The 22,676-nt window shown below is 59.0% G+C and overlaps 10 protein-coding genes across 10 annotated transcripts; 7 read left to right on the forward strand and 3 right to left on the reverse strand.

Moving 5' to 3' along the window:
• Positions 1-1,123: 1,123 nt before the first annotated feature.
• Positions 1,124-2,317, forward strand: SPRG_02182 (TKL protein kinase; the record flags this gene model as incomplete). The annotated part of the gene is made up of 2 exons (XM_012340733.1): positions 1,124-2,255; positions 2,292-2,317. 2 exons carry the CDS (start codon positions 1,124-1,126, stop codon positions 2,315-2,317), a joined length of 1,158 nt encoding a protein of 385 aa, XP_012196123.1.
• Positions 2,318-2,792: 475 nt separating this feature from the next.
• On the reverse strand, positions 2,793-4,809 carry SPRG_02183 (hypothetical protein). The gene is made up of 6 exons (XM_012340734.1): positions 4,347-4,809; positions 4,184-4,299; positions 3,481-4,132; positions 3,326-3,428; positions 2,995-3,265; positions 2,793-2,939 (listed from the first exon to the last, which is right to left on the reverse strand). Exons 1-6 carry the CDS (start codon positions 4,666-4,668, stop codon positions 2,871-2,873), a joined length of 1,533 nt encoding a protein of 510 aa, XP_012196124.1. The 5' UTR covers positions 4,669-4,809; the 3' UTR covers positions 2,793-2,870.
• A 2,902-nt stretch (positions 4,810-7,711) lies between these two features.
• SPRG_02184 (hypothetical protein) lies at positions 7,712-8,338 on the forward strand (the record flags this gene model as incomplete). Its single annotated transcript, XM_012340735.1, has 3 exons — positions 7,712-7,891; positions 7,942-8,114; positions 8,161-8,338. The coding sequence occupies 3 exons, from the start codon at positions 7,712-7,714 to the stop codon at positions 8,336-8,338; spliced, it is 531 nt and encodes a 176-aa protein (XP_012196125.1).
• Positions 8,339-10,136: 1,798 nt separating this feature from the next.
• Positions 10,137-11,364, forward strand: SPRG_02185 (hypothetical protein). The gene is made up of 5 exons (XM_012340736.1): positions 10,137-10,257; positions 10,301-10,513; positions 10,559-10,867; positions 10,913-11,079; positions 11,128-11,364. The coding sequence occupies exons 1-5, from the start codon at positions 10,162-10,164 to the stop codon at positions 11,312-11,314; spliced, it is 972 nt and encodes a 323-aa protein (XP_012196126.1). The 5' UTR covers positions 10,137-10,161; the 3' UTR covers positions 11,315-11,364.
• Positions 11,365-12,021: 657 nt separating this feature from the next.
• SPRG_02186 (hypothetical protein) lies at positions 12,022-13,171 on the forward strand (the record flags this gene model as incomplete). The annotated part of the gene is made up of 6 exons (XM_012340737.1): positions 12,022-12,107; positions 12,181-12,358; positions 12,404-12,568; positions 12,619-12,723; positions 12,783-12,946; positions 13,006-13,171. The coding sequence occupies 6 exons, from the start codon at positions 12,022-12,024 to the stop codon at positions 13,169-13,171; spliced, it is 864 nt and encodes a 287-aa protein (XP_012196127.1).
• A 256-nt stretch (positions 13,172-13,427) lies between these two features.
• SPRG_02187 (hypothetical protein) lies at positions 13,428-14,678 on the forward strand (the record flags this gene model as incomplete). The annotated part of the gene is made up of 3 exons (XM_012340738.1): positions 13,428-13,634; positions 13,690-13,744; positions 13,777-14,678. Exons 1-3 carry the CDS (start codon positions 13,437-13,439, stop codon positions 14,676-14,678), a joined length of 1,155 nt encoding a protein of 384 aa, XP_012196128.1. The 5' UTR covers positions 13,428-13,436.
• A 153-nt stretch (positions 14,679-14,831) lies between these two features.
• On the reverse strand, positions 14,832-16,018 carry SPRG_02188 (hypothetical protein; the record flags this gene model as incomplete). Its single annotated transcript, XM_012340739.1, has 3 exons — positions 14,832-15,347; positions 15,395-15,505; positions 15,557-16,018. 3 exons carry the CDS (start codon positions 16,016-16,018, stop codon positions 14,832-14,834), a joined length of 1,089 nt encoding a protein of 362 aa, XP_012196129.1.
• A 1,056-nt stretch (positions 16,019-17,074) lies between these two features.
• On the forward strand, positions 17,075-18,045 carry SPRG_02189 (hypothetical protein; the record flags this gene model as incomplete). Its single annotated transcript, XM_012340740.1, has 2 exons — positions 17,075-17,298; positions 17,352-18,045. The coding sequence occupies exons 1-2, from the start codon at positions 17,108-17,110 to the stop codon at positions 18,043-18,045; spliced, it is 885 nt and encodes a 294-aa protein (XP_012196130.1). The 5' UTR covers positions 17,075-17,107.
• A 439-nt stretch (positions 18,046-18,484) lies between these two features.
• SPRG_02190 (hypothetical protein) lies at positions 18,485-21,560 on the reverse strand (the record flags this gene model as incomplete). The annotated part of the gene is made up of 6 exons (XM_012340741.1): positions 18,485-19,122; positions 19,182-19,867; positions 19,913-20,383; positions 20,457-20,629; positions 20,692-21,040; positions 21,087-21,560. 6 exons carry the CDS (start codon positions 21,558-21,560, stop codon positions 18,555-18,557), a joined length of 2,721 nt encoding a protein of 906 aa, XP_012196131.1. The 3' UTR covers positions 18,485-18,554.
• Positions 21,561-21,589: 29 nt separating this feature from the next.
• SPRG_02191 (hypothetical protein) lies at positions 21,590-22,636 on the forward strand. Its single transcript, XM_012340742.1, has 5 exons — positions 21,590-21,674; positions 21,720-21,848; positions 21,904-22,261; positions 22,308-22,453; positions 22,516-22,636. The coding sequence occupies exons 1-5, from the start codon at positions 21,609-21,611 to the stop codon at positions 22,609-22,611; spliced, it is 795 nt and encodes a 264-aa protein (XP_012196132.1). The 5' UTR covers positions 21,590-21,608; the 3' UTR covers positions 22,612-22,636.
• The last annotated feature ends 40 nt before the right edge of the window (positions 22,637-22,676 follow it).

Here is a 22,676-nt window from a genome sequence, read left to right on the forward strand (position 1 = left end):
CCGACGACGCTCATCGGCGCCACGATCAACGCGAGCTACTTTGCAAGTGTCGTGCATCCGAATGGGACCCACCTCGTCGACATCTCGGTCGACTCCACTGCTGAGTTTTCGCTGCCAACTGGGACGCTTGTCAACGTCGTGCAGAGCCTTCCGCGCTACCCGAGCTCCATGTGCGCTGGTGTCTGTTGTCGCGTTCTCTCACATACGTGCGACTATAATAGCAACCTCGCCTACGCCGGCATCTCGCAGCTGCGCCCAGAGCTCGCAGCCGACGACAACAACATGTGGGTCATGGCCACCCGACTGTACGCTGATGATCCCTGAATTCCGATCGAGCTACGTACACTGCGCAGGAATCTGAGCCACAATGCACTCAAGAGCATCGCCAACGTTCACTTTCCGTCCAAAGTCGCCATTCTGTATGGTCGGCGTTGTAGTTGTGTTTGCTCAGCCATTTCTAGGGACGTGAGCTACAACGCCTTGGGGTGTCTTGGCCGCGTGAACCCGTTGCCGAGCGTCTCGGACAGCACGGCGCTCAACCAGCTCTATCTCAAAAGCAACCACATCACGTCGCTCCTTGATGCAGAGTTTCCGCCTGGCCTCCAAGTCTTGTAAGACCCAACGCCTTGTACAAATGTACCTCATCCTTTATCTCTGCGTTCTAGGGATCTCGAAGACAATGCGATTGACTCTCTGACCAATGTCAAATGGCCCGTGGCACTCGAGCACTTGTACGAACGCGCTGGTTGTTAATATAGCTGACAGGACTGACTAGGTCCTTGGCGCACAACCGGCTTCGGAATGGCGTCGGAACTCGGTTCCCCGATACTCTCTTGCACTTGTACGCTCGTTGGACGTATCACGAGAGAGAAATTTACGGCATTTGCGTAGAAACCTCGAGGCCAACAACCTCTCAATGCTGCACGTCGCCTTGCCCCCACGGCTCAAAACACTGTACAAAAACCACTTGCTCACCGATCGTTCACGCGCATGTGTCCATAGCGCACTTGGTGACAACCCGCTTCAGTCGCTCTTTGCGACGCCGTCGCAATTCGATCGGCTCGCGCGCCTGGACAACCTGACGCTGCCGCATCAAAACCTGAGCTGCAATGCGTCCACCGAGATGCGCCTTCTCTGGAACCAAATTCCCATTTGCATGCTCCCGGAACCGCCGACACCCGACCGGCAAGACGCGTCGGCGGCGGCGGCGGCTGCGTGGATCTACGCGATCCTCGGACTCACCTCGGCGTGCGTGGTCTTGATACTTGTCATTCTCGTCTACCGCGCCAGGCACCGGCGCCACAATGCGCTCGCCGAGCACGAAGCGACGTACGGAAAGCTCTCGGACACGGCCTTCCTAGTAAAAGACCTGCGCATCGATCCTGCTCTGCGGCGCTGCCGCATTCCAGCGAGCTGCCTCACGCGCGGCGCGCTCGTGGCCAAGGGCGGCTTTGGCGTCGTGCACGTTGCGACGCTCAACCGCGGCCCCGAGTTTGTGGACCACACGGTCGCGCTCAAGAGTCTCCGGCCCGAGCGCGTGCACGAGCTCCGCGCCGTCCAAGCCTTTGTCGAGGAGATCCGACTGGGCGCCTCTCTGCGCCACGACAACATTGTCGGGTTCATCGGTATCACGTTTACGTCCGCGCAAAGTCCCAGCGCCGTGCTCGAGTACATGGCGCGCGGCGACCTCTGGAGCGTCCTGAGCACCGAAAAGCGTTTTGTGTGGGCGACGGCCGACGACGCACCTGCTGCTGCGGGGATTCGGAGCAAGGAGGCGGTTTGCTGCGACGTCGCCCGAGGCTTGGCCTACTTGCACAGCGAGGTGACGCCCGCCGTGATCCACCGCGACCTCAAGTCCAAGAACGTGTTGCTCAACGATGCGTATGTCGCCAAGCTCGGCGATTTCGGCACGAGCCGCGAGTTTGGACCGGACGACCATGTGCTCACGGCCGAGGTTGGCACCGTGCCGTGGATCGCACCCGAGGTGCTCAAGGGCACGCGCTACAGTGAAAAAGCCGACATTTACTCGTTCGGCGTCCTCCTCTCGGAGCTCGACACGCGCCAAGTGCCGTACTTCAACCAGATCGTGACGCTGCCCGTCGGTGGCGTCAACGTTACCCTCACCAAAGCCCGCATTGCGATGCTTGTTGCGGCCAACGAGCTCCGGCCAGCGTTCTCGCGATCGTGTCCGCCTGCGATCCTTGCCATCGCGTCGCGCTGCCTCGCGCACGAGCCCGACGAGCGCCCGACCGCACGTGAGCTCCTGTCCTTTCTCTCCTCTCTGTGCCAAGAGAGGGACGTCTATAATATCGTGTAAAATGTGTTGCGGCGTAGACGAGCTCCTTGTGCTGTGGTGACGTGCTCGTACCTTCCAGTTGCGGCTTCAAGTTGCGTGATTTTAGTGTCATGGTATCCGGATGTCCGGATGCTGGAGCCTGTGGTGGTCGGACGCAAGTGGCATTTGAGCGAAATACACGAGGAAGAGTAGATAGGGGATGGCGATGATGATCCAAGCACAGCTCGAGGTCCGGCAGCCAACGATGTGCATGTAGCATACGGCAGCGACGACGTCTGCGCGTGGCTGGAGCAAGCCCTCCTCCTGCTGCGAGGCAGACCCAAGAACGCACACGCTGCGTCAACGTCGTCGTACAGCAGACAATCTCCACCCAGGCGAGGAACCTCTGTACAGGCACCCGAGTGTTCTAGAAGGATGTGGATGCCATGACTCCGTGCATGCTGCTACCATGCGCAGTCTGCGGTCTCGCCATCGACCAGAAGAGAGCAATTAAAAGGCGAAGCTGAGCCATCCCACGTAACGTTAGTAGTAGTAATAGAAGCGTAAATCCGATCCTCGTTGTTGACCCATGATCTTACTCGTCCTCGTCGCTGGCTCCACTCGCATCGATCTCCAGTGTCTCGACAGCGCGCGCCTTGCCAACCTAGCGCAGCCATGCACCTGATGAGATGGACGCCAAGCCAACACAAAGATCAAACCTCTTGCTGCAGCGCCTCTTCCAAGTACGACAAGGCGACCTTGGTCGCATGGATGTCGCTGCGCAGACAGGCCAGCGCGGCCTCTTGGAACACCGCGTTGAGTTGGCCCACGGACGCGCCGTCGGACGCAGCGACGAGCCACTGCGTGAAGGCCTCGGCTGTTGCAAAGCGGTCTTGGATCGCGACAGGAGTCTGCGCCAACAAGTGGGTGATGACCTCTGCCCGGGCGTCGGCGTCCGGAAACGTGAGTCCAATCTCGAGGTCAAAGCGCCTATCCGACATAGACATCATCCATCTGCATCCAACGCTGCATCGTAACGCTAGCACGTACCCGGGGCGCAAGATGGCAGGGTCGAGCTGGCTTGCGTGTGTCGTCGTCGCCACAAGCACCACGTGCTGACGCAGGAACGCTTCGTGCGTCATCTTGCGCATGGCTACAACGCATCGAAGAAGGGTGGGATACGAACGTAGTACATTGCTGTCTACCTGCCGCCGACGACGACGAGCCGACGCCGTCCATTTCCAGAAGCAACATCGAGAGAACGCGGTCGAATGTCTGCTCCGAGCTCGTGTCAAAGCCGCGGACGGGCGCCAAACTCTCGATCTGATCGAAAAGGAGAACGCAGGGCGCCGCGAGGCGCGCGGTGGCGAAGAGCGCCGAAAGCGCCTGTTCCGTGCCACCGACGACCTTGGTGACCAAGTCGGTGCACATGACCGGCACGACGGTCGCATGAGCACCGACTGTCGCCGCAACGTACGCGAGCGCGTGGCTCTTGCCACTCCCCGACGGGCCCGTGAGGAGGACGCCCCGGGGCGGCGGGATGCCCATGCGCCGGTACGCCGACGAGTCGCGCAGCGGCCCGACCACCGCGACGTCGAGTGTCTGAAGCGCATCTGCCACACCAAACATGGGCACGAGCAGCGAGGTGGCGGTCTTTTGGCCCTGGAGCACCGACGGGCGCACGACGCGAAGCCCGGCCTCGATGTGGTGCACCGCAAGGCGCCCCGGGGCGCCGCTATCCACGGACGCCATGGCGGCTTCGCGGACGAGGCTCAGCAGGTCTGCACCAACAAAGCCCGACGTCCGCTGTGCCATGAGCTCGAGCATATCGCTTTGCACGTCAAGATGCCGACAGATCTACGCCAATGAGATATCAGTTCTGATAGCGACAGCGACGTCACTGTCTACCACAGTCAAGATGGCGTGGCGCTCAAGCAGCGTTGGTGGCGCCATGGCGAGGCATAGATCCAGCCGCCCGTTCGTCGTGAGCGCAGGGTCCAGCACATCCTTGCGGTTCGTCGTTGCTAGTGCAGTTGAACACTTGAGCAAAGGATGCCAAATCGAGCCCTACCGAGGACGGCGACGTGGCGTGGAAGTGTCCGAAGCACGGCGAGGAGCGTTGCGAGCACCGACTTGTCGAGCGCCGTCTCGGAATTGGCTGCGATTGCATCCACGTCTTCGAGGACGACGACGGCCCACGACGCCCGCGACGCCTCGTGGAAGATGTCGAGAATCTTCTGTTCCGACGCGCCGGCGTTGGTCTGAAACATATCGGGCGACGTGACAAAATGGAAGCGCACGTTGGGAATCGAACCCGCGAGGAGGCGCAGAAAGTGCGACTTGCCGACGCCGGGGACACCGAAGAGCAGCGCGCCGACGCCGCGCGAGCCCATGCTTCCGTCCTGGAAGCGCTGTGTGAGGAACCTGATCGTGTCGTGTACGATGGACGCGTGGCAGGCGAGCTCTCGTGCAACATCTACCGCCGCCGACGCTGGAATCGGCCGACCGCGTGACGAAGATGACGGCGAAGAGCCGTTCGAGATGGTCACAGCCGTGGCTAGTGTGACACAGCTTGCAAAGCTACTGTCGTCTTCGGCGTCCATGGAGGCGACGACAGCGATGTCGAGGTCGTTGCGCCATCGCAACGGTATCCGTCGACCGGGCCAGATGAGCGTTCCCATCAGCAGCTACGAGCAGCCATGTTGGCCTTGCGCGCCGAGTATGCAGCAGGTTACCTTTGGTGCCAATTGTTCCAAGGCTAGTAGGATTTTGCGCGTGTACGCGCTCGGCTCCATGTTCATCGTCAAATGCAAGCGGAGGGTGGGTGGCACAACATTGTTGTCGAGCTGCTCGAGGCGTAGCGTCGTCGTCACTTCGCCGAGCGCTGTCGAGAGACCAAATGAAGGTATCGCGATAGATGCATGATCGTCGCCACTGATGGCGGCCAGCGCGGCGCCAAGGTCATGTGTCGGGAGCTCGCGCGCGTGACGGATCTGGGCCACCGCTAGCGGCTCGTTCGTAGCGGAGCGCAGGACCGCCAGCGTGGGCTTTGTGATCTGATGCGTGAGCGCGGCAAAGACGTCGTCCTGGACATAGAGAATGCTACGCGTGTCCACCGCGCTTGACTCGAAGGCCAGGGACGCTGGCCCGGCGGCCGCGATCGCCACCTCGATGCTGCCCATTAAAGGTCGCCTGGAATCGCGACGTTTGATTGGTCGGTTCCACCTGGTCTAAAACCACCCAACCATTCCATGTCGCGCTGGCGAAATTTTGCCCAAGAAGCTTGCAACACCATGGTCATCCATCGACGTCCGTTGGGCACTGGATCTTGCCGTCGAGGCGCACACCTACGACGCTAAGGTCCTGGCTGGGATTGTCGAGCATCGCCGTTCCTTCTTTCGTGTACTGAAATCTGCAATGGTTCAACTTGGTCAAGGTCACTCGAATGAGGACACCGACTTTTTAATGCACCAGCCAATGCATACGGGTAGAACATCGCTATCGACAACCGTGCTGCGACTAGAGACCGCAGTTCCGAGGTCGTTCCGAGATGTAGTTGCAAAGAAGCGCCAGAGATCGGTGATCCAAATGCATGTACCGATTAATGATCTTGAACCGTGGCTCGGCCTCGGCGGTAATGCTGACGGCTAGCAACACGAGCATCAGCACAGACAGGCGCATGGACGTTGGCGGCGATGCCGCGACCTGGACTTGTTCGCCTCGTCGCGCAGCTTTGATGGGAAGGCCTGTCTAAATGCACGCAGCAATTCCATCGTGCCAGTTCCCGCGCAAATTTTGATGGGGATGTTTCATCGCGCGAACCGTCACTTTGCAGCTCCCAGGTGCCATCAAGCATCAACATACCCTTGCACACGCTTGGCAAGCTTCATGTCCACAAGGTTGGAACTTGAACGTGGATGACATGTGTAGCCTTCGACTGACAGCAAACTCGGTACGCTCTGCATCACCGTGTTGCGAGAACTGGGCCAATATTTGTCTGATTCTAGACGGAGCACATCGCAAGACGACTGCAGTAATGAATGCCGTCGTTCAATGGGCGGCCAGGAACGACGACGCGAGGGCACATGCAACGGGCCGAAATTTCCCACCAACCCTTGCTTCCGACCAGCTACGCAGGCGGAATTGCCGCTCAATGCTGGTGGATTCATGTCTGACTTCAGTAAGTATTTCGTGATAATGGGCTATGCTTTAGGAACGGCACAAATTGACTGTACAGACAATGATGACAAGCCACATACTCTTCGTAGCCGGTCAGCGTGATGCGTCCAAGTGGAGAGGCGAGTTGGTGTACACTATCGCACCAGGCGAGACAGAAGCCTTTCGTTCTATTCTTTGTCCTGCATCTGTGATGTTCTTGATACAGGGTATGGCGGTGATCAAGCCGAGAGCCTCACAGTCGCAAAAGTCAAACGCGTACAAGGGTACAGTAATATAGAACTGATGGCAGCGGATGTATTAATACGATATGAGACTATCACCGCCCGCTGGTTGCAAGTCTCTGCCATACAGAGCGACCCTGGAATCATCATTGATTGATAACCGACTGCGCAGACTTGCACGATTGGACTGGCACGAGTCGATCGCTAACGACTTCGCTAACCGACACGAGTCGATCGCTAACCGACACGAGTCGATCGCTAACGTGAACGAGTCGGTCGCAGAGTCGATGCTGACCATAGATGCTGCGTCGGTCGCACCGTCGCCTTTGTCGTTGTTGCTTCCTGGCGCGCTACGTGGCTAATTGCATCTGAAAATTTAAGAGCCGTCAAGTGCCTCGTGTGAAACGACGCTGCGATCTTGCTGGAACGGTGTGGGTGTAGCTCCCAGCTGGCGCTGCCACGTGGTGGTGGTAGGGCGCGCGCAACATGGTCGTCACTTTTCAAATGACGATCTTGACGAACGAGGCCCTGGAACGTCGGCGCGCTCGGAAGCGCAAAAACACCCAGGCGTGGCGACTCAAGGAGCACGTACGACCACCTTACTCTTCGTCTTGAATCGGGATGTAATCGTCTTATTGGTAGCAACTCATGGAGTCGCTGCGGCACCAAGTGGAAGTGCTCGAGCGTCAGCTCCGGAAAGATGCCGAGGTTCGAAGCACGGACCTCGTGCCGCGCACCAGCGAGCTCGAAGCGCTGCGTCAACAAGAGACGGCGCTCACTCGACAAAATGCAATGCTGCGCGAGGCGTTAGCGCGGCGGCAAGCGCTTTTTGCCCTCCCCACCCAACTCGTGCGTACTGGGACTACTAGTCTCCTCGGCGATTGTAGTTAACAGACAATTTTTGTTCGCGTAGCCCCCATTTCGGTTGGCCGACCCTCGGCTCTACGACAATGTGTTTCTTCTTCACCAAGTTGAAGCCACACTCCAGTGCCTCTCCGAGACGGTGCCCGCGGCGCTTGCCCTTGCGCGACCCGAGATGCTTCGCGGGTGGTCCACCAAGCACGCCCACTACGACGGTCTCGTATATGCCGATGCCACGTACGACGTCGGACCCACCGCGTCGACCGATACGCAGTCTGCGTGCGACGCTCACTGGCAAGTCTTCAACGACAAGGAGCTCTACTCCCGCATGAATGTCAATGCGCTCGACTACAAGGTACTCGATGGATGTCCTACAGAATGTGCGCTGACACGTACTCTGCGTAGGTCATCCACCGCGCACACGACGACTTGCTTGTCGCTTGCTCGACGATCCTCTTTCCCGGGAGTGTGCTCGTCACGCGCTACATGATCCTCTACAAGATGCGATTCCGCGATGGCTTCCACTCGTGCTGCTTGAGCTTCGCACCCGACCTGAGCGAGATTACGACGTGCACCTTGTATGCCTATTTCGTTGCCCGTACACATCGTTGATGTCTCACGTAGGATGAAGTACGCGATTGTGCATGGCGCCGTCGTCGCCCAAGCCCTCTCGCGAAGCAGCGCGCCACGTCACCTCGACGCGACCTCTCTTGTGCTGAGGATGATCGAGCAGCTCACCAAGTGGCTCGGCCACATATCGCCACGAGTCGACCACATGACGGAGTATATGGTGGCTCTGTGACCACGCCAAATTTCGTTGCTTTCGCTGGCGACGCATGATCTGGTAGTCGCTCGATGGCCCCGTCCACCGAGATTGGGCCCGACTGCACATCAACCGAGCGTGACGGTCACTCGATATTTGCAAGCAAACTTAGACTTCGAGATTTTTGCGAGTGCTACTACTAGTAGTGCCGTGCAAGTCCCGCAGTCCGTTCTCATAACCCTGCACTAGGCCCGAGCACGAGATCTTCATTGCGCACAAGATAAGAAAGGCTAAGAAATACTAGTAATGACCGTACTAGTAGTGTAACAAACTACGTACATGCACGGTCCACATAGAGAGGTCATGCATGGGCCCTTGGTATATTTTCTTGGTAGCAAGTGCATATCCTCATCGATCGACCTGCGTGAGAATAGATGGTGCTGCAGAGCTGCTGGAATGTCGAGCATTGTACCTATGTAAGCATCATACGGACGACGAAGCATTGCCGTTTGCAAGTGATTCTGGGCGATTCGCCGACCAACAAGCGCATCCTCACAGGGTGCGACTGACAACACACTCACAGAGGGCCGATACATATCACTTCAGCGCTCTCATTGGTACATGATTGATCGACGCAGTGCCGCTGCACTGTACACTTTGAAATAGCACGTCCCCATGCAAAATGTATAGAACCGGTAGCGCCGTGTGAAGCTCACGATGATGACATAAAAGTTTCGTGGGCGTGGGAATTGATGATGAGGCTACAGCAGTGTCTATGGCTCCAATCTCCAATTGTTGAATTGTCCCCCATACGATGTCGCCAATTCGTCGGCCAATGGAATTGGCAGCTCGTTACAATACCACACCCTCTCTTCCTTGCGCAGCAAATCTTGCTTTGCGGACCTGAACGAAGAGCATCTTCCGGTGTCGCGCTATCTGGTATGTGTGACTTTCTTCTTTCGCGTTGAGAAAGTCCAGCGTCGATCCGCGTCCCATACATGCACCTGTGGCCGATAGAACGCCAAGATAATCGAGACAACCCAGCTGCGAGCCACCAAGGTCAAATCAGTGACCCCGGCGTTGGCATCACATGGCGAGACGCGCTTTCCAGGAGCTCTCTCCGTGGTGTGTAGTGCAGAGGTATACCCGCGCACGAGCTGGATTACCCGCACAAGTCGCAGGCGCCGTGATCGCATCTCCGATCGATTGCGAGCTCGGACGATCGCGGCGTCTTGGCGGCAGCGTCCAAGTGTCCTTTTCGGCGAGACGTGACGGACGTAATACCCGGTTGGGTGAGCAAACAGCCCGGACCTTTCTAGCCACAAACACTCCATGGAAAGACCAAATCGAAAACACATGTGGCCGGCCACTTGACAGATACTGGCGATTTCGCGCATACATGTACTGGTGTTGCGAGCGGAGGCAGCGACGTTTTTCCAAGGTCGGGTCGTACGATAAGCAACTGTCGTCTTAGCGTGCCAGCGTGAGCTTCCATATCTCGCCCACAGGAGCGATCGCCAAGTTGCCGTTGCCCTTGGCGCGAAACCGCCTGGAACAAGATGACGATGCACCACCCATAATGTCGGTGCCTTGGCAGGAGAAAGCACCAACAAAAACAGGCGACGACCAGACGCACGCAGCGAGACGACGTCGTCATGCACCGAATTTGGTGATTGGACCTTCTGCTAATACATTCTAGTACTGGTACAGGCAAGATGGTATAGGCGCGTAGTATGAGCGGGCGGCGTCGTTCCGCTCCGATGTTGCCTTTCCGGCAGCGCACGCCATGTGGTGGGACATGTCGGCCATTCGTCACGGAGCCAATCGCGAATTTGCCCCCGGCTAAGGAAGCAGTTGACAAGATGGCGGCTGGCAACGTCGAGGCCGTCGACGACGCGATCCTGCATCGCCGCGCGCGCAAGCGCAAGAACTCGCGCGCGTGGCGCATCAAGCACAAGGTGCGGCGCGTGCGATGGCACGAGGTACCACACGACGACGTAGGACGCGGTGCAGTCGCTGCGCCAGACCGCCGACCTCCTCGAGCGGCAGGTCGCCGACATGCGCATGGTGGCGACGACGAGCAATGCGTCGAGCCTCGCGCAGCGCTACGAGACCATCGTCAAGGTCAAGCACGGCCTCATCCAGCAAAACGCGCTGCTCCAACAAGCCCTCGAGCGTCGCAGCGCCCTCTACACACGCTCAATCACGGCGCTCGTACGCACCCGAAATGTGCTCTTTTCGTGGCTCAACGTGGCGTAGATGGAGATGGACGTGGACAACTCGCGCATCTACGACGACCTCTTCCTGTACACGGTGCTGCAGGCGACGCAGCGCGACGTCGATAGCAACATACCCAGCGCGTTCGGGCACTCGCCGACGCCGCCGCAGGTCGTGCGCGGCTGGCTCGCCAACATGGGCCAAGTCGACCAAAATACGTACTACGACGTCCGCAAAGTGCTCGGCGCGAACGCCATGACGAGCCTCCGCGACGTCGGCGACTACCACTGGCGCGTCCGGAACGACAAGGCGGCGTACATGCGCCTTCAAAACATTGCGCAGGATTTCCAGGTACTGCCTGCCTTTTGTTGCTTCTTTGTATCGACGACTGCGTAGATCTTGCGCCAGTCGCAGTCGCTCAGCGTCTCTCGGAGCGTGCTGCAGATCGGCCCCAACCTCGTCGTGCGCATCATGGTGCAGTACCAAGTGCAGCTCTCGAACGGCTTTGACTATTGCTTTATCAATTTGACACCGGACCTCAACTCGCTCACGACCACGATGCGGTATGTACATGGTCTGCACAACGGATTGGCTGATCGTGCGTGTCTTAGAGTGCGGCTCGAGGTTGTCGATGGCCACGTCGTCGTCTCCGCGACGGGCAAAGCCCAAGGTCCGCACGGACCCGCGCCCCAGTATACCATGTCGTACGTCATCTCGGAAATGTTGCACTGGGAAGATCTTCTGCGGTCCTCTGGCTCTGTCGTGTGGCACGACGACGTCAAGCTCGAGGCGCCGTAGCCAGCATTATCTAACGTTATTTGAATCCCCTCCTCGTTGTCGTCTCGCGTCAAATTTCTCGTCCTCCGGCCGCAGTACAAGTCTGTAGCAAAGTCTGTGCTTGCTGTGGAGGAAGATCGAGGTCCACCATGCAACGGAGGTTCATTGGACACTACTGGTTGGAACCCTTGGCCTATGCGTGAATGCCTTCCGTGTGGCACGCAGGCGTACTATCTGTCAGCTCCAAGGTGCAAGGAGCTAGCCGAAGTGAACGCCGTTGGTGTGGTCACCACGGTCTGTCGTGTCGCCAGATCGATTCAAGCACTTGTTGCAACACCGCGCGAACTCCCGCACACCCGTCACGTGCCCCTCGACGACCCATTGACGCGACCGCCCGACTGCGCATTGATTGTTGCCTCAGCCATCGGCGCGATTGGTTGACGCGGTTGTGAGGAAGCGTGTGACGAGCATCTTTTTGATACAGATAGAGCACAGAGCCAGCGAGCAAGGTCCCGCGTAATGCAAGGTCGCGAGATCGCCATCCAGATTGCGATGGGCTGTCCATTTACAAGGCCACCGTAAACAGATTTGACCAAGCAATCACGCAGGCAAAGACGCAAATATGATAGCGGCATGCACCTTGCCCTTCGCCAGCCACATGGAGCGCTGGCCAGACGGACCAGGTGCCGGAAGAGCCAGCGAGAATGCATGTAATGACATTTTTCGAAATGCCCGAGTCGTCCACGCTGGCGCTGGCCGAGCGCCGCCGCCTGCGCAAGTGCGAGAGCACGCAGCGCTGGCGCAGCAAGAAAAGGTACAGCGTTGCTGGTCATGACCTTTCCACGGGCGCTGTATATGCAGGACAATGTCGCGTCGCTCTGCGCCAGCGTCGCTGCGCTCGAGGCCCGCGTGGCCGAGCTCCGGCTAGAGCACCCGGGCAACCTCCACGCGCTTCGCTATGACGCGCTCTTACAGACCAAGAACGAACTTCTTCGGCACAACCGAGCGCTGCGCGAAGCCATCGAGCGGCGCTCTGCACTGCCACACATCATCGCGCGTAGCATGGTACTACGCTTTTCGGATCTGCTGTCACTCCTGAGGCGGCGCTAGGCGGCGAGCCGTCTGGAAGTCACGCGCATCTTGCACGACGACTTCTTTGTCCTTGGCCAAGTCCAAGCTGCCATGCGCCTCGTCGCTGTGCAAGTGCCGTCGGCCTTTACGAGTCCGACGTCGGAGACGATCCTACTGCAACGCGGCGGGTGGGCCCTCCATGGCGTGTGCTATGACGGCCGCCTCGTCACGCGCTGCGAAAAGTCATCTACGAGCCGTCGACCGACGATACCATCCAAGCCATCGGCGCCCGCTTCTGGGCCATGCGCAACCGCGAAGACTTGTACCTGCAGCTCCACGCCAACGCCGCGAGCTTCCAGGTTCGCGCGCTTTGCGCTCGTTGTGTGCAGCATCGACCTGTGCCACGTACTAGTAATAGGTGCTACGGGAGCTGCGCGACGGTCTCAGCGTCGCGCGGACCATGCCAAAGAGCGTCATGGCACCACGTTTCCTCATCCAGAGTCTCGTGCATGTTCGTGATGGCTTCGACCACACGCTCGTCTTCCTCTCGCCCGACCTCGATCGCATCACAGCAGCAGTCGAGTATGTGACATGCTCCATTGTGCTACGTTGGCTCAGGCGTCTCACGGTGGCGACTATAGGCTGCAGTATCGCCTGCAGAGCGGTCGCCTCGTCGCGCAGGTTCACGCTGTTCAGCAAAATGCCAACAAGGACATCGGCATCGACACGGCGTCTGCGTTGCACCTCTTGACCTACGTGGCAGGCGAGCTCAGCGAGATGGAGCGCTTGATCCGGCTTGTCACGTAGCAGCACTCTGTCTGTACTGGATCTCTTTTCTTCGATAGCATCTTGCGTTGTACGTGTATGGTGGCATCTCGAACGCAGTCGCTAGCGCCACCCCACTTCGAAAAGGGCGGGAACCGTGCAGCGTGCGTTTAGACTGCAACTCGAATACGCATATTAAGGATAGATTTATGGGTGCATACACTAATAAAACGCACGTGTGAAACACCTTGAGGTTTGTATGAAGAGAGTTGGCGATCTATTCATTTGCAGATTTGCAACGTGCGCGATGACCCAGCTGGACGCGTCGACGGCCCTCGCGCTCGACGCTGCGGCGCCGGCGCCTGCTGAAGGAGCCGTCGGCTGCAACCCGGACGACGGCAGCCAAGACGCCCACGCCCAGCGCCATGGCGACCATGGGCAGGATGGCGAAGCGGACGAGCCCGAGGTCGAGATGGTGGAGGCCAACGCTGCCCCGACGAACGAGGTCAACGACGACCAACGACAGATGCCTGACGCGCCTCTCGATCACTCTTCTCAAGACGACGTCCATCATGATGCTGCTCGCGAAGGCGACGGAAGAGCTGCGACTGCACCGTGCAGCCGGGTTGATGCAGTCGGCGTTGCAGCTCGAGACGACGGCAGTGTCGAGGAGCCCGAGACGGTGCAGACCAACGTTGCCGCGACGGAAGAGGTTGAGAACAACCAGCGGCAGCTCTCAGACGCTCCTCATGACGCGTCGTCCGAAGTTCAAGACCGGCCGAAGAAGCGCGGGCGCGGTCGCCCGAGAAAGGACGCTACGGAAACGCCCGAGACGTCCGAAGAGCCAAAGCCGAAGCGCGGGCGTGGTCGCCCGAGAAAAGACGCCATGGAAACGACTGCGGTGGTTGTTGCGCCCGTGGGCCACCGGCGCAGCATGCGCGTGGTCCACATTGTCGACGACAAAAGCACCGAAGCCCAAGAAGCTACTCCCACCGTCCGTCGGAAGGTTGGACGCCCGCGCAAGGACACAAGCACATCTGCTGCCAACACAACCAAGCCGACTAAGCTACTGGACCGCAAGAGTCGTCGCTCCAAGAAGGCTGTGCAGCGCTATGGACACGAAGATGCCCCCGACATCGAGTCATCTCGCGAGATGAGCGACGGGCACGAGTCGAACCGTTCTGGGAGCGAGTACGAAGTGTCCAATGACGACGCGTCGGAGAACGAGTATGCTGCACCGAAACCAAGCAGCTTGCTACCCAGCGGTGGCAAACGCCCCCGAGGTCGTCCTCGCATCCACCCCAAGAAGCCCGAGAACGTGCCAAAGAAACCGCGCGGTCGTCCTCGCATCCACCCCAAGGAGCCACCAAGCGAGACGCCACCTAAGCGCGGCCGCCCTCCCAAGAAAGCACGCGTCAACCCAACGCCCGAGTCGCCAGCGCCGACCGACGGCAGTTCCCAGACAAGCGTTGAGCCAAGCGCTGCGTCGCCGATGTCGCCTCGTCCGACCGTCGAGAACTCCGTCGCTGGCGACCAGTTTGACATTTGATCGTGTTGTTTGCATTGCTTTTCCGATAATTTGAGTCATTTTTAGTCATTACTCTGGTACTATACGCAAGTCCATCACTATGCATTGCAGTCACAAATTACGGACAAGGCCGTGCTTAATGTGCCATTGTGTCGTGGCTTGAAGAGGTGCCACCTAGACGCAGCAGGACCGCTTCCACGGCGTGTTGCTAGCGAGCGCGCGTGCGTCCGTCTTGCGCTTCTGGTTGGCGTGGCGAGCCGCGTGAGCCGCGAGGTCTCCAAGCGTCACGTAGATGCGTGGGCACTGAGGGCAGCAGTGTAAGAGCTTCTCGCCGCGAAACACAAATGCGCCCCACGGGCTCGCAGCAGCTGGCGCAACGGCGGTCTCGTGCACGACAGTAGCTGCAGTAGGCGGTGGCGAGCGCATGGGGCAGTGGTGGAAGCGCAGGCCTCGCTGGGCGTTGAAGGTCAAGGCGCAGTCGCCGCAGGCAAAGACGGGCACCGCTTCCTGGATGCGTGTCGTCGGGAGCGCGAGCAAGCCGCAAGCCGCCACGGTGCCGAGCTTGTTGCGGATCTGCTCGCGAAGGTCGCGGACGCGGGCAAAGTACACCTTGGCGAGCTGCAGCACGCAGTCAGGAAGGTCCAAGTTGGCGCCGACGTCCTCGATGAGCTTGAACACCTCGCGCTTCATCTACGGAGACGGCCGTACATCCTGCATCAAGTTGGAGTGGGTAGTACCATGTCTTTGTAGCCCACACGCGTCTGGCGCGAGTCCAGGCCAAGCTCGTTGCACGAGAGCTCGACTTCTCTGTGCACGCGCCGGAGCATGGTGGCCGCGGGTCCACCATCCTAAACAGCTACAAGTGACACCTGTCCACATCCAACAACTCCTCCAGCAACCTTATCGATTGACGTCTGCATGTTGTAGCCCACTGAGAAGAGCGGGTTGGGCGGCGCGCCATGATGCGATCGGTCCTCCTCGTCCTCGAAGCGGCGGTATGCATTGCCTTCATACAGGCGCGAGGCCTCCAAGACGTTCCCGCAGCCGGCGCCGTCCGTGCCCATGCATACGACCGAGAGGTCCGTGACAAGGAACTTCTCGACGTCTGCATTGCCACAATCCTCGCAAACGTGCGCCGGCAGCATGCTCGATGTGACAGGGGTTGCGTTGCGTCCTGCAACCTGCAGCTCAGACTCGATGGCATGCATGAGCTTGCGCACGCTAGCCAGCGTCATCGTCGGTACCAGCACGCTCACGACCTGCTCTGCTGTCGTCGGGGCCGCCTGCTCCGAGGGCTGCGACTGTTGGTCGAGGCTGGCGAAGAAGGTAGCAGCGTACGCGTCTAAGGCCGTCTTCGCCATGCCAGTCGGATCTCGGACTGAAAATTAAAACACACCTCTGTGGCATCGTGTGGGCAACACATACAAACTGCTCTGCTATTTTTGTGCATTGTGTTCCCCATGCAGGTTTTAAATCTGAAACTAAACTCAAAAAGTGCTGAAACTGTGGTTCTGCCCTCAATTAAGAAATTCATTGACGCGCGCGAGATACCAAGCCAAGCTTGGAGACTACACATTCTGCGCAGCATGCTACGTGCCAGTAGCTCGCCTTAGCGGTGTACATATATCCAAGGTCAAATATGACTCCACTAAGAACTGAGGTGCAGACAGGCCGTTGTGTCTCGACTACAGACACTTCGGCCATGCCGGCGACGTCGCCATGCTACTGATGACCACGCTGACCAAAGCGTTGCAATGTACAGTTTCTTCCCGCCTTTAGCTCCTCATGACGCTCCATGCGATGTATTCGCTCTCGAACAGCATGCAAACATCCTCCTCAAATAGTACTCATTTACCGGTGGTACATACACTCAACTGGCTCATGCAATGAGGACATGTGCGTCGACAATGGCTGCGATCAAGGGCCCACACAGCACGTTACCATGCTCTTGGCAACGATCCTGGCGTCTACGGGCTCACCAATGGCGCCTCGAAAAGATAAGCCCCCTTTGTAGCATTTCACGGCGTAGGCGACCCTTCAAAACGACGATTGCCAGCATCGGTCATCCTCCATGTCGTTGCATTTAGCATCGTTGACACATTGACACAGAGCTCAATTTGGCGAACGCTCGCGTCCGTGAGGCTCGACTGGTTTGTCAACGCCTGCCCACATGGGTCCATCACGTGGATTTCGAAGTTTCTGGCCATATTAGTAGCTGTTGCGGATAGCTGCCGGCGCAGTATTAGGACCTGCGACGATAGCTCTTAAACGATTCGTTGGTAGAAGCCGCCGCCTCAGCGTTGCCGTCGGCGAGCTTGTGTACAACGCGGACAAGCCGGCCGGAAAAACCTGCGCCATTTTGATACCGCGCACCAGTATCCGGATTGCTGCAATCGGCGCCGGATAGATACGACCAAGCCATCATCACATTCGCACGTCGGTTCAGCAGCATGGACGAGGTCTGTGGAGGTTGTGGCGCCGCGCTTCCGTCGGGTTGCCGCTTCTGCATGCACTGCGGCGCGCCTCATCACACCAAGAACACCTGTGCTTGCGGCCATGACGTCACCAACATGAAGTTCTGTGCTGGCTGCGGCGAACCGACCCGAGCGACGCCGGCGCGGTCCGGCCCGCCCCACGCAGCGTCGAGAGGCCTCGACATGGCGTCGATGGCCGAGTCGATCCGGCGCGAGCAAGAAGAAAAGGCAATTTGCGGCTCAAGGCGCAGGAGCTTGCGGCCAAGAAACGGGCGGCGGCCGAGGCCCGCTTTGCCCAAGCCTACGGCAGCATGCCGCACCCCACAGCCTCCCCTACAGTACCATCGCATCACACTGTGGCATTGTTAGCGCCAAAGGTCCATGCGCCAACGACGATCGCAGGTCCGCCACATGCTGCGCAGCCAGCACCCCGTGCTTCAAGTTACGTTCCGCCACCTCCACCGACTACGTATTCTCGGCCAACAACGGCAGCCGCTTCCACTTACGCCCGGCCAAAGAGTGCACCCGTGTCCCAGCCGACGCCATCCTCCGCACCCGCCTACCGCCCGGTGCTCGCACAGTCGTCGCCGGGCTCCTCGTTTCGACCGCACGTATCTCCGCCGCGGTCGTCGCCGTTCCCAGTGCAGCAAGTGTTGCCACCGGCGGCAACCTCGATGACAACACACAACAAGACGAGCGGTATGAACGCCAACCTCTTTCCGATGGCGACGTCGATCGCAACGTCCATGGCACCACCCGTCCTACCTGCTGCATCGTCGTCCACTGCGTCGGCGAACCAGCGCTTTGGGCCCCAAGGCTTTGTCCCACCCCGCTTCCTTCCGCCAGAAGAAGGCCAAAACCACGTCTACTCGGTGACGCAGACTGTCACGCGGTCCGTGACCTACACGCAGTGAGAATACCTAACCTAACACAACGAGCGCGCTCTCCACGCGGCTACGATTGACTGAGAAGGAGACCGTACTCGTTCAACACCTAGTACATGAGAGAGATCGAAAAGTCGGCTGACTGCTGCCAGGGGCTGACCGGCCCACCATCAACCGGTCTCGACATGAGATTGCACATTGCCTTGTCTCGGCCTCGTAGAGATGACTTGAGCTCGGATCGTCCCGATGCCCCGCCACTGCATGCGACCCACAGTCGCCACACTCAAATGTCATATCTCACGATAACAAGTCCTCCGAGCTGGAGCCACACCTCGTGCCGACTCTACCACTGCGTCCAGGGTGGCATGCGATGCGTCGCCGCGAGATAGCAGTCGACGTGGTCCTGGGCATCTCTTTGAAACATTTCTAACGATGAGCGATATGGGAATCGGCCGCGGATGCGACCCAACGAGCTCGGAGCCGCTGTCTTGGACGCCGTCGCATAGCCAAAGGGACGGCGGCGTTTGGTTGGAATCGCGTTATACAATAGTATCAAACAAGCCCGGGGTAGCCACGTCGGGTTGCGTCTGAAAAAGCGCCGTCTCGAGCGAAGCGTACTGCGAGCCAAAGCTGTCGGAGAGCGCGCCAAAAACCTCGAGGATCTCGCCGTCGGGGTTTTGGATAAAGTGTCGGTACAGCTGTCGCGACCCGTCGAGCTCCAGCGTGAAGATTGCAATGTGCACGGTGGTCTCGACAAAGGTTGGGTCCAGCGGGTCGCGGAGCTCGTACTCGCAGACGGCGGTCTTGCGCTGGGCGCCGTGCATGGACTTCCACCGAGATGCTCGGTCGCAGAGCTTGCGCACCTCGGCGGCCGAGACCTCAAAGTCGTGGGGTACGAAGAACGTGCCTTGGCGCGCGTGCACGCGGCGGTAGACGTCCAACATGCGGCCGTTCATGTGCAAGTGGAGGAGGTAGGTGTAAAAGAGCACGGCAGCGAGGCTCATGAGGATGCCGTAGAGGAGCAGCGTCAAGACGGCGCCGACGATACCCGTGCCTTCCGAGAGCACGTAGCGCGCATAGAGCTTGAACGCGTCGCCTTCGGCACACCTAGAAGATATTCCCATGTATATGTATCTAGCGATATACCAAGAGATCGACGGTAGTACGTGCAGAGGGCCGAGGACGGGTCAACGCACTCGGGGAGGTTGGCGCAGGCATAGTTGTGCGAGAGGAGGTCCACGAGGAAGATGAGCGCCGGGTCCAAAACCGTGCCGAGGCCAAAGCACGCGATGAAGCGGGAGCCGAGCTCGGGAAAGTCGCCAAGGACGCGCTGACAAACGTACGCAACGAGCATGAGCAGCAGAAACGCGAGCATGTTGAAGACGACGCCGGCGCAGATGCAGACGACCTCGACGACGCTCGGCACGGTGCTCCAAATGTACTTGAGCACACACGTGGTGAGCGCGGGCTCGAACGTGAAGACGGGCACATTGGCTGACCGGAGGTAGAGCCACTGCCCGAGGTAGTGGACGTAAACGCGGAGCCAAAAAGCGAGTAGAAGGAAGGAGAGCATGAGCCAAAACTGCAGCGTCGACGCCTTGGCCAAGCCGAGATCCGCAAACAGCTCTTGCTTGAGGTAGCGCAGCTTGCGGTAAACAGCAAAGCGCTGGTGCTTGGCGACCGTCTCATCCAAGTGGCGGTTGGTCGTGAACGAAAAGCCTTCCCACGCGTGCATGTCGTTTGGTGGCACCGCCGGCGTGTCCTCGTCGTCGTTGTTGGCGTCGTTGCTTTCGCTCTCGTCGGTGGCCCGTGGCGACCTCGGTTCTAGCAGCTCGATGGTCTCGTCGACCATCTGACACGATTATGTTAGGCAGGTGACATCGATGCAAGGGCCTACCGAGCGCACCAAGAGGGGCTTGGATTTGGTGCTGCGTCGGCGGAACCACGACTGCCACGACCGCTTCTTCCTCGGCGTCTTCAGCTTCGAGGGCGCTTCCACTAGAGCGGGTGCCGACTCGGGGACGCCAGGAAGGACCTTGTTGCTGCTCCCAGCCTTTGGCTTGCGGTGCCGTGCGCTCTGGAGCTCGGCCGCGGCGTGGCCCCAGGACACATGGTCGGCTAAGTGCTGCGACTTTGGCTTGGTCTGGACGACGCCACCGCCCATGGCTGCCGCGTATTCCTCCTTGTGGAGCAGCGCGCGGTCGGTAGTTTCGAGCTTGAGAAGCTGGTTCATGAAGTCAACCTCGACGTCGTACTCGCGCTGGAGGACGCCAGCGTCGTCGAGCCGCTCCCGGGGCAAGTGCTTGGCCGTGAGGTACACGTTGCAGAGCCAAGCGCCGAGATCCATTGTATACATGCGCTCAATGTCCTACGCCATTTTACACAAATGAGCCTCATATTGTCTATTGCCTTGAAGACAAAATGTGGGCGAGTCGGCGTACGTGGTACTTGGTGATTGTGTGGTCAATGTCGCCGCGCAGCATCGGAACCTTGAAGCGGCCTTCAAGGATGGTAAAGTCGGTCGTGCACGCGGGCAGCGCGGCCCAACCAACGACTGTGTCGTGCATGGCGCTGGCGCCGCTGAGCAAGTAGAGCTCGAGGATTACGACATTGGCTACCCACATGAGAATACCAATGATCCGTTGCTCGACGAGTCGAGACATTAAAGGATCGTACCCGGGCGCAAATCGAGCTCGGACGGGCAGACGCAGAAAATGCTCTGGTCGAGACTCAGTTCTGTATTGTAAAAGTGGCCGCGGTGAAAGATCGGCCGGGTGATGCCAGGGTAGTCGCGACCAATGCCGCGCTCGCCCGCCACACCCCACGAGATCGGGTTGCCCCCGAGGCGGTCGTAGAGCGTTGCTAAAAGCACATAGTGGCCTTGGGGCAATTTGTCCTTTGGCGCGCGAAGCATGTGCAAGTGGAGCTCGACGGGCTGCGGGATCTTGGCCCACTCGGCGCGGTACCGGCGCGTTTGAATCGGAGTGCGGGCCGTCGCGTCGCCGTACGTGTCTCGGACATGTGCCTACATGATGTCGCGCTGAGCTATGGCGTATCTACTCGACGCGTACTTGCTGCTGTCCAAGGACGTTCTTCATGTGGCTCTCGGCGTGCTGGAAGACTTGGGTGAGCTTCTTGGACTGAAGCTCCACGACGCGCAGGCTCTGCAGCTCGCGCTTGGCCAAGTTGGTTTTGTGCGCTTGTGCCTGCGCTTCCAGCCGCTTTTTGGTCTGCTTTTCCTTGTACGCGAGGAGACTCTCGCGGGCAATGTACGCGCTAGCATCCGCTTGCGCCTGCGCGAGCCGCGCGGCTTCGAGCTCGGCCTCCTGCGCCGCGAGCGTCTCGGGCGAGACGCTGCCGACAACGACCTCGGCGGCCGGTACGAGCACGTCAAAGTGATCGACGTACGACGGAATAACGACGGCGATGGACGCGAGGTCCGAAATCGCATCGTGGTCGGTCGAGAGGTTGGGCGACGGGACTCCGTCGTCGCGCAGAAATGCCTCGAGCGCATCGTCGTCGCTCGTCTCGGCCGTCATTTGCATGATGGGAAAACGGTGACAAAAAATAGACAGTCGCGAAACGCAGGTGGCATGGCGGCGCGCCGACCCAGCTACGCGTCTGCGGGCTTCAAGTCGGACCTCTTTACCGTCCGCGAGGTCATTCTCTCTGGCCGTTTGGTGTGTTGCTGCACCTTTGTCTAGACACTCGATAAGACGCCCAAGCACATTTTGGTCGAAGTCAAAAACAAGCGCACGCGGAGCTCGTTCACAGGCGCCGAGACGATACAAGCGTCCTTGATCGACGAAGCCGCGATCGTCCAAGCCGCTCAAGTACTGCGCACTATACCATTCATTATTCTCGTGATGCGCATCAACCGCGTGCTAGAGACGCATCCTCAAGTACAGCGCGTCCGACTCGTCACTGCGCAAGGCCATGCGCTGGCTCGGTGGCATGGTCGGCGTCTCACGCGCGCCGCGAGACCTTGTGCTGCTCAACGCGCACTTGGCCGTCGGCAGCGACGACGCGGCCGCCAACTATGTGACGCTGTACGATGCTGGCATCACACACATTTGCAACGTGGCGAGCCAATGCGATCTCCATTTCATGGGCAAGTTTATCTACATGCATTTGAAGATCAAGGACTCGCCCGAACTCGATATTCGCTCGCACTTTGACGCCGTCTTTGCCTTTATGAACCGGGCGCGGGACGTCCGTGGCCGCGTCCTCGTCCATTGTGTCGCAGGTCCGTCTCGTCTTGGGACGAGGCAGACGACGACACATGCGGTTAGGGGTTTCGCGCTCGGTCACGTTTGTGATTGCGTACCTCATGAAGGAAACCAACTTGAATTTACAGCAAGCGTACGCGTTGCTCAAGCAGCGGCGGCCGCTCATGTGTCCAAACAAAGGGTTCCGCTACCAGCTTGCGCTGTACGAGGTACTCCATGTTTATGTTGAGTTTGATTTTGATTTTAGATTCATTTTGAACTGACGTGATAGATTGATCTGTACGGATCGTCGTCAGTCATGCGCTCGGACGACAAGGACTGGGACTTTTACGAGTGGAATGTGTACAAGCAACGACTACAAAAGTAGAAAAAATGCAAATTTTGATGGAGTAAACTGCATTTCGGCATCTCAAAATTGGTGGAAACGACGGC

Source organism: Saprolegnia parasitica, assembly GCF_000151545.1.
Source record: "Saprolegnia parasitica CBS 223.65 unplaced genomic scaffold supercont2.5, whole genome shotgun sequence".
Taxonomy (NCBI): domain Eukaryota; phylum Oomycota; class Saprolegniomycetes; order Saprolegniales; family Saprolegniaceae; genus Saprolegnia; species Saprolegnia parasitica.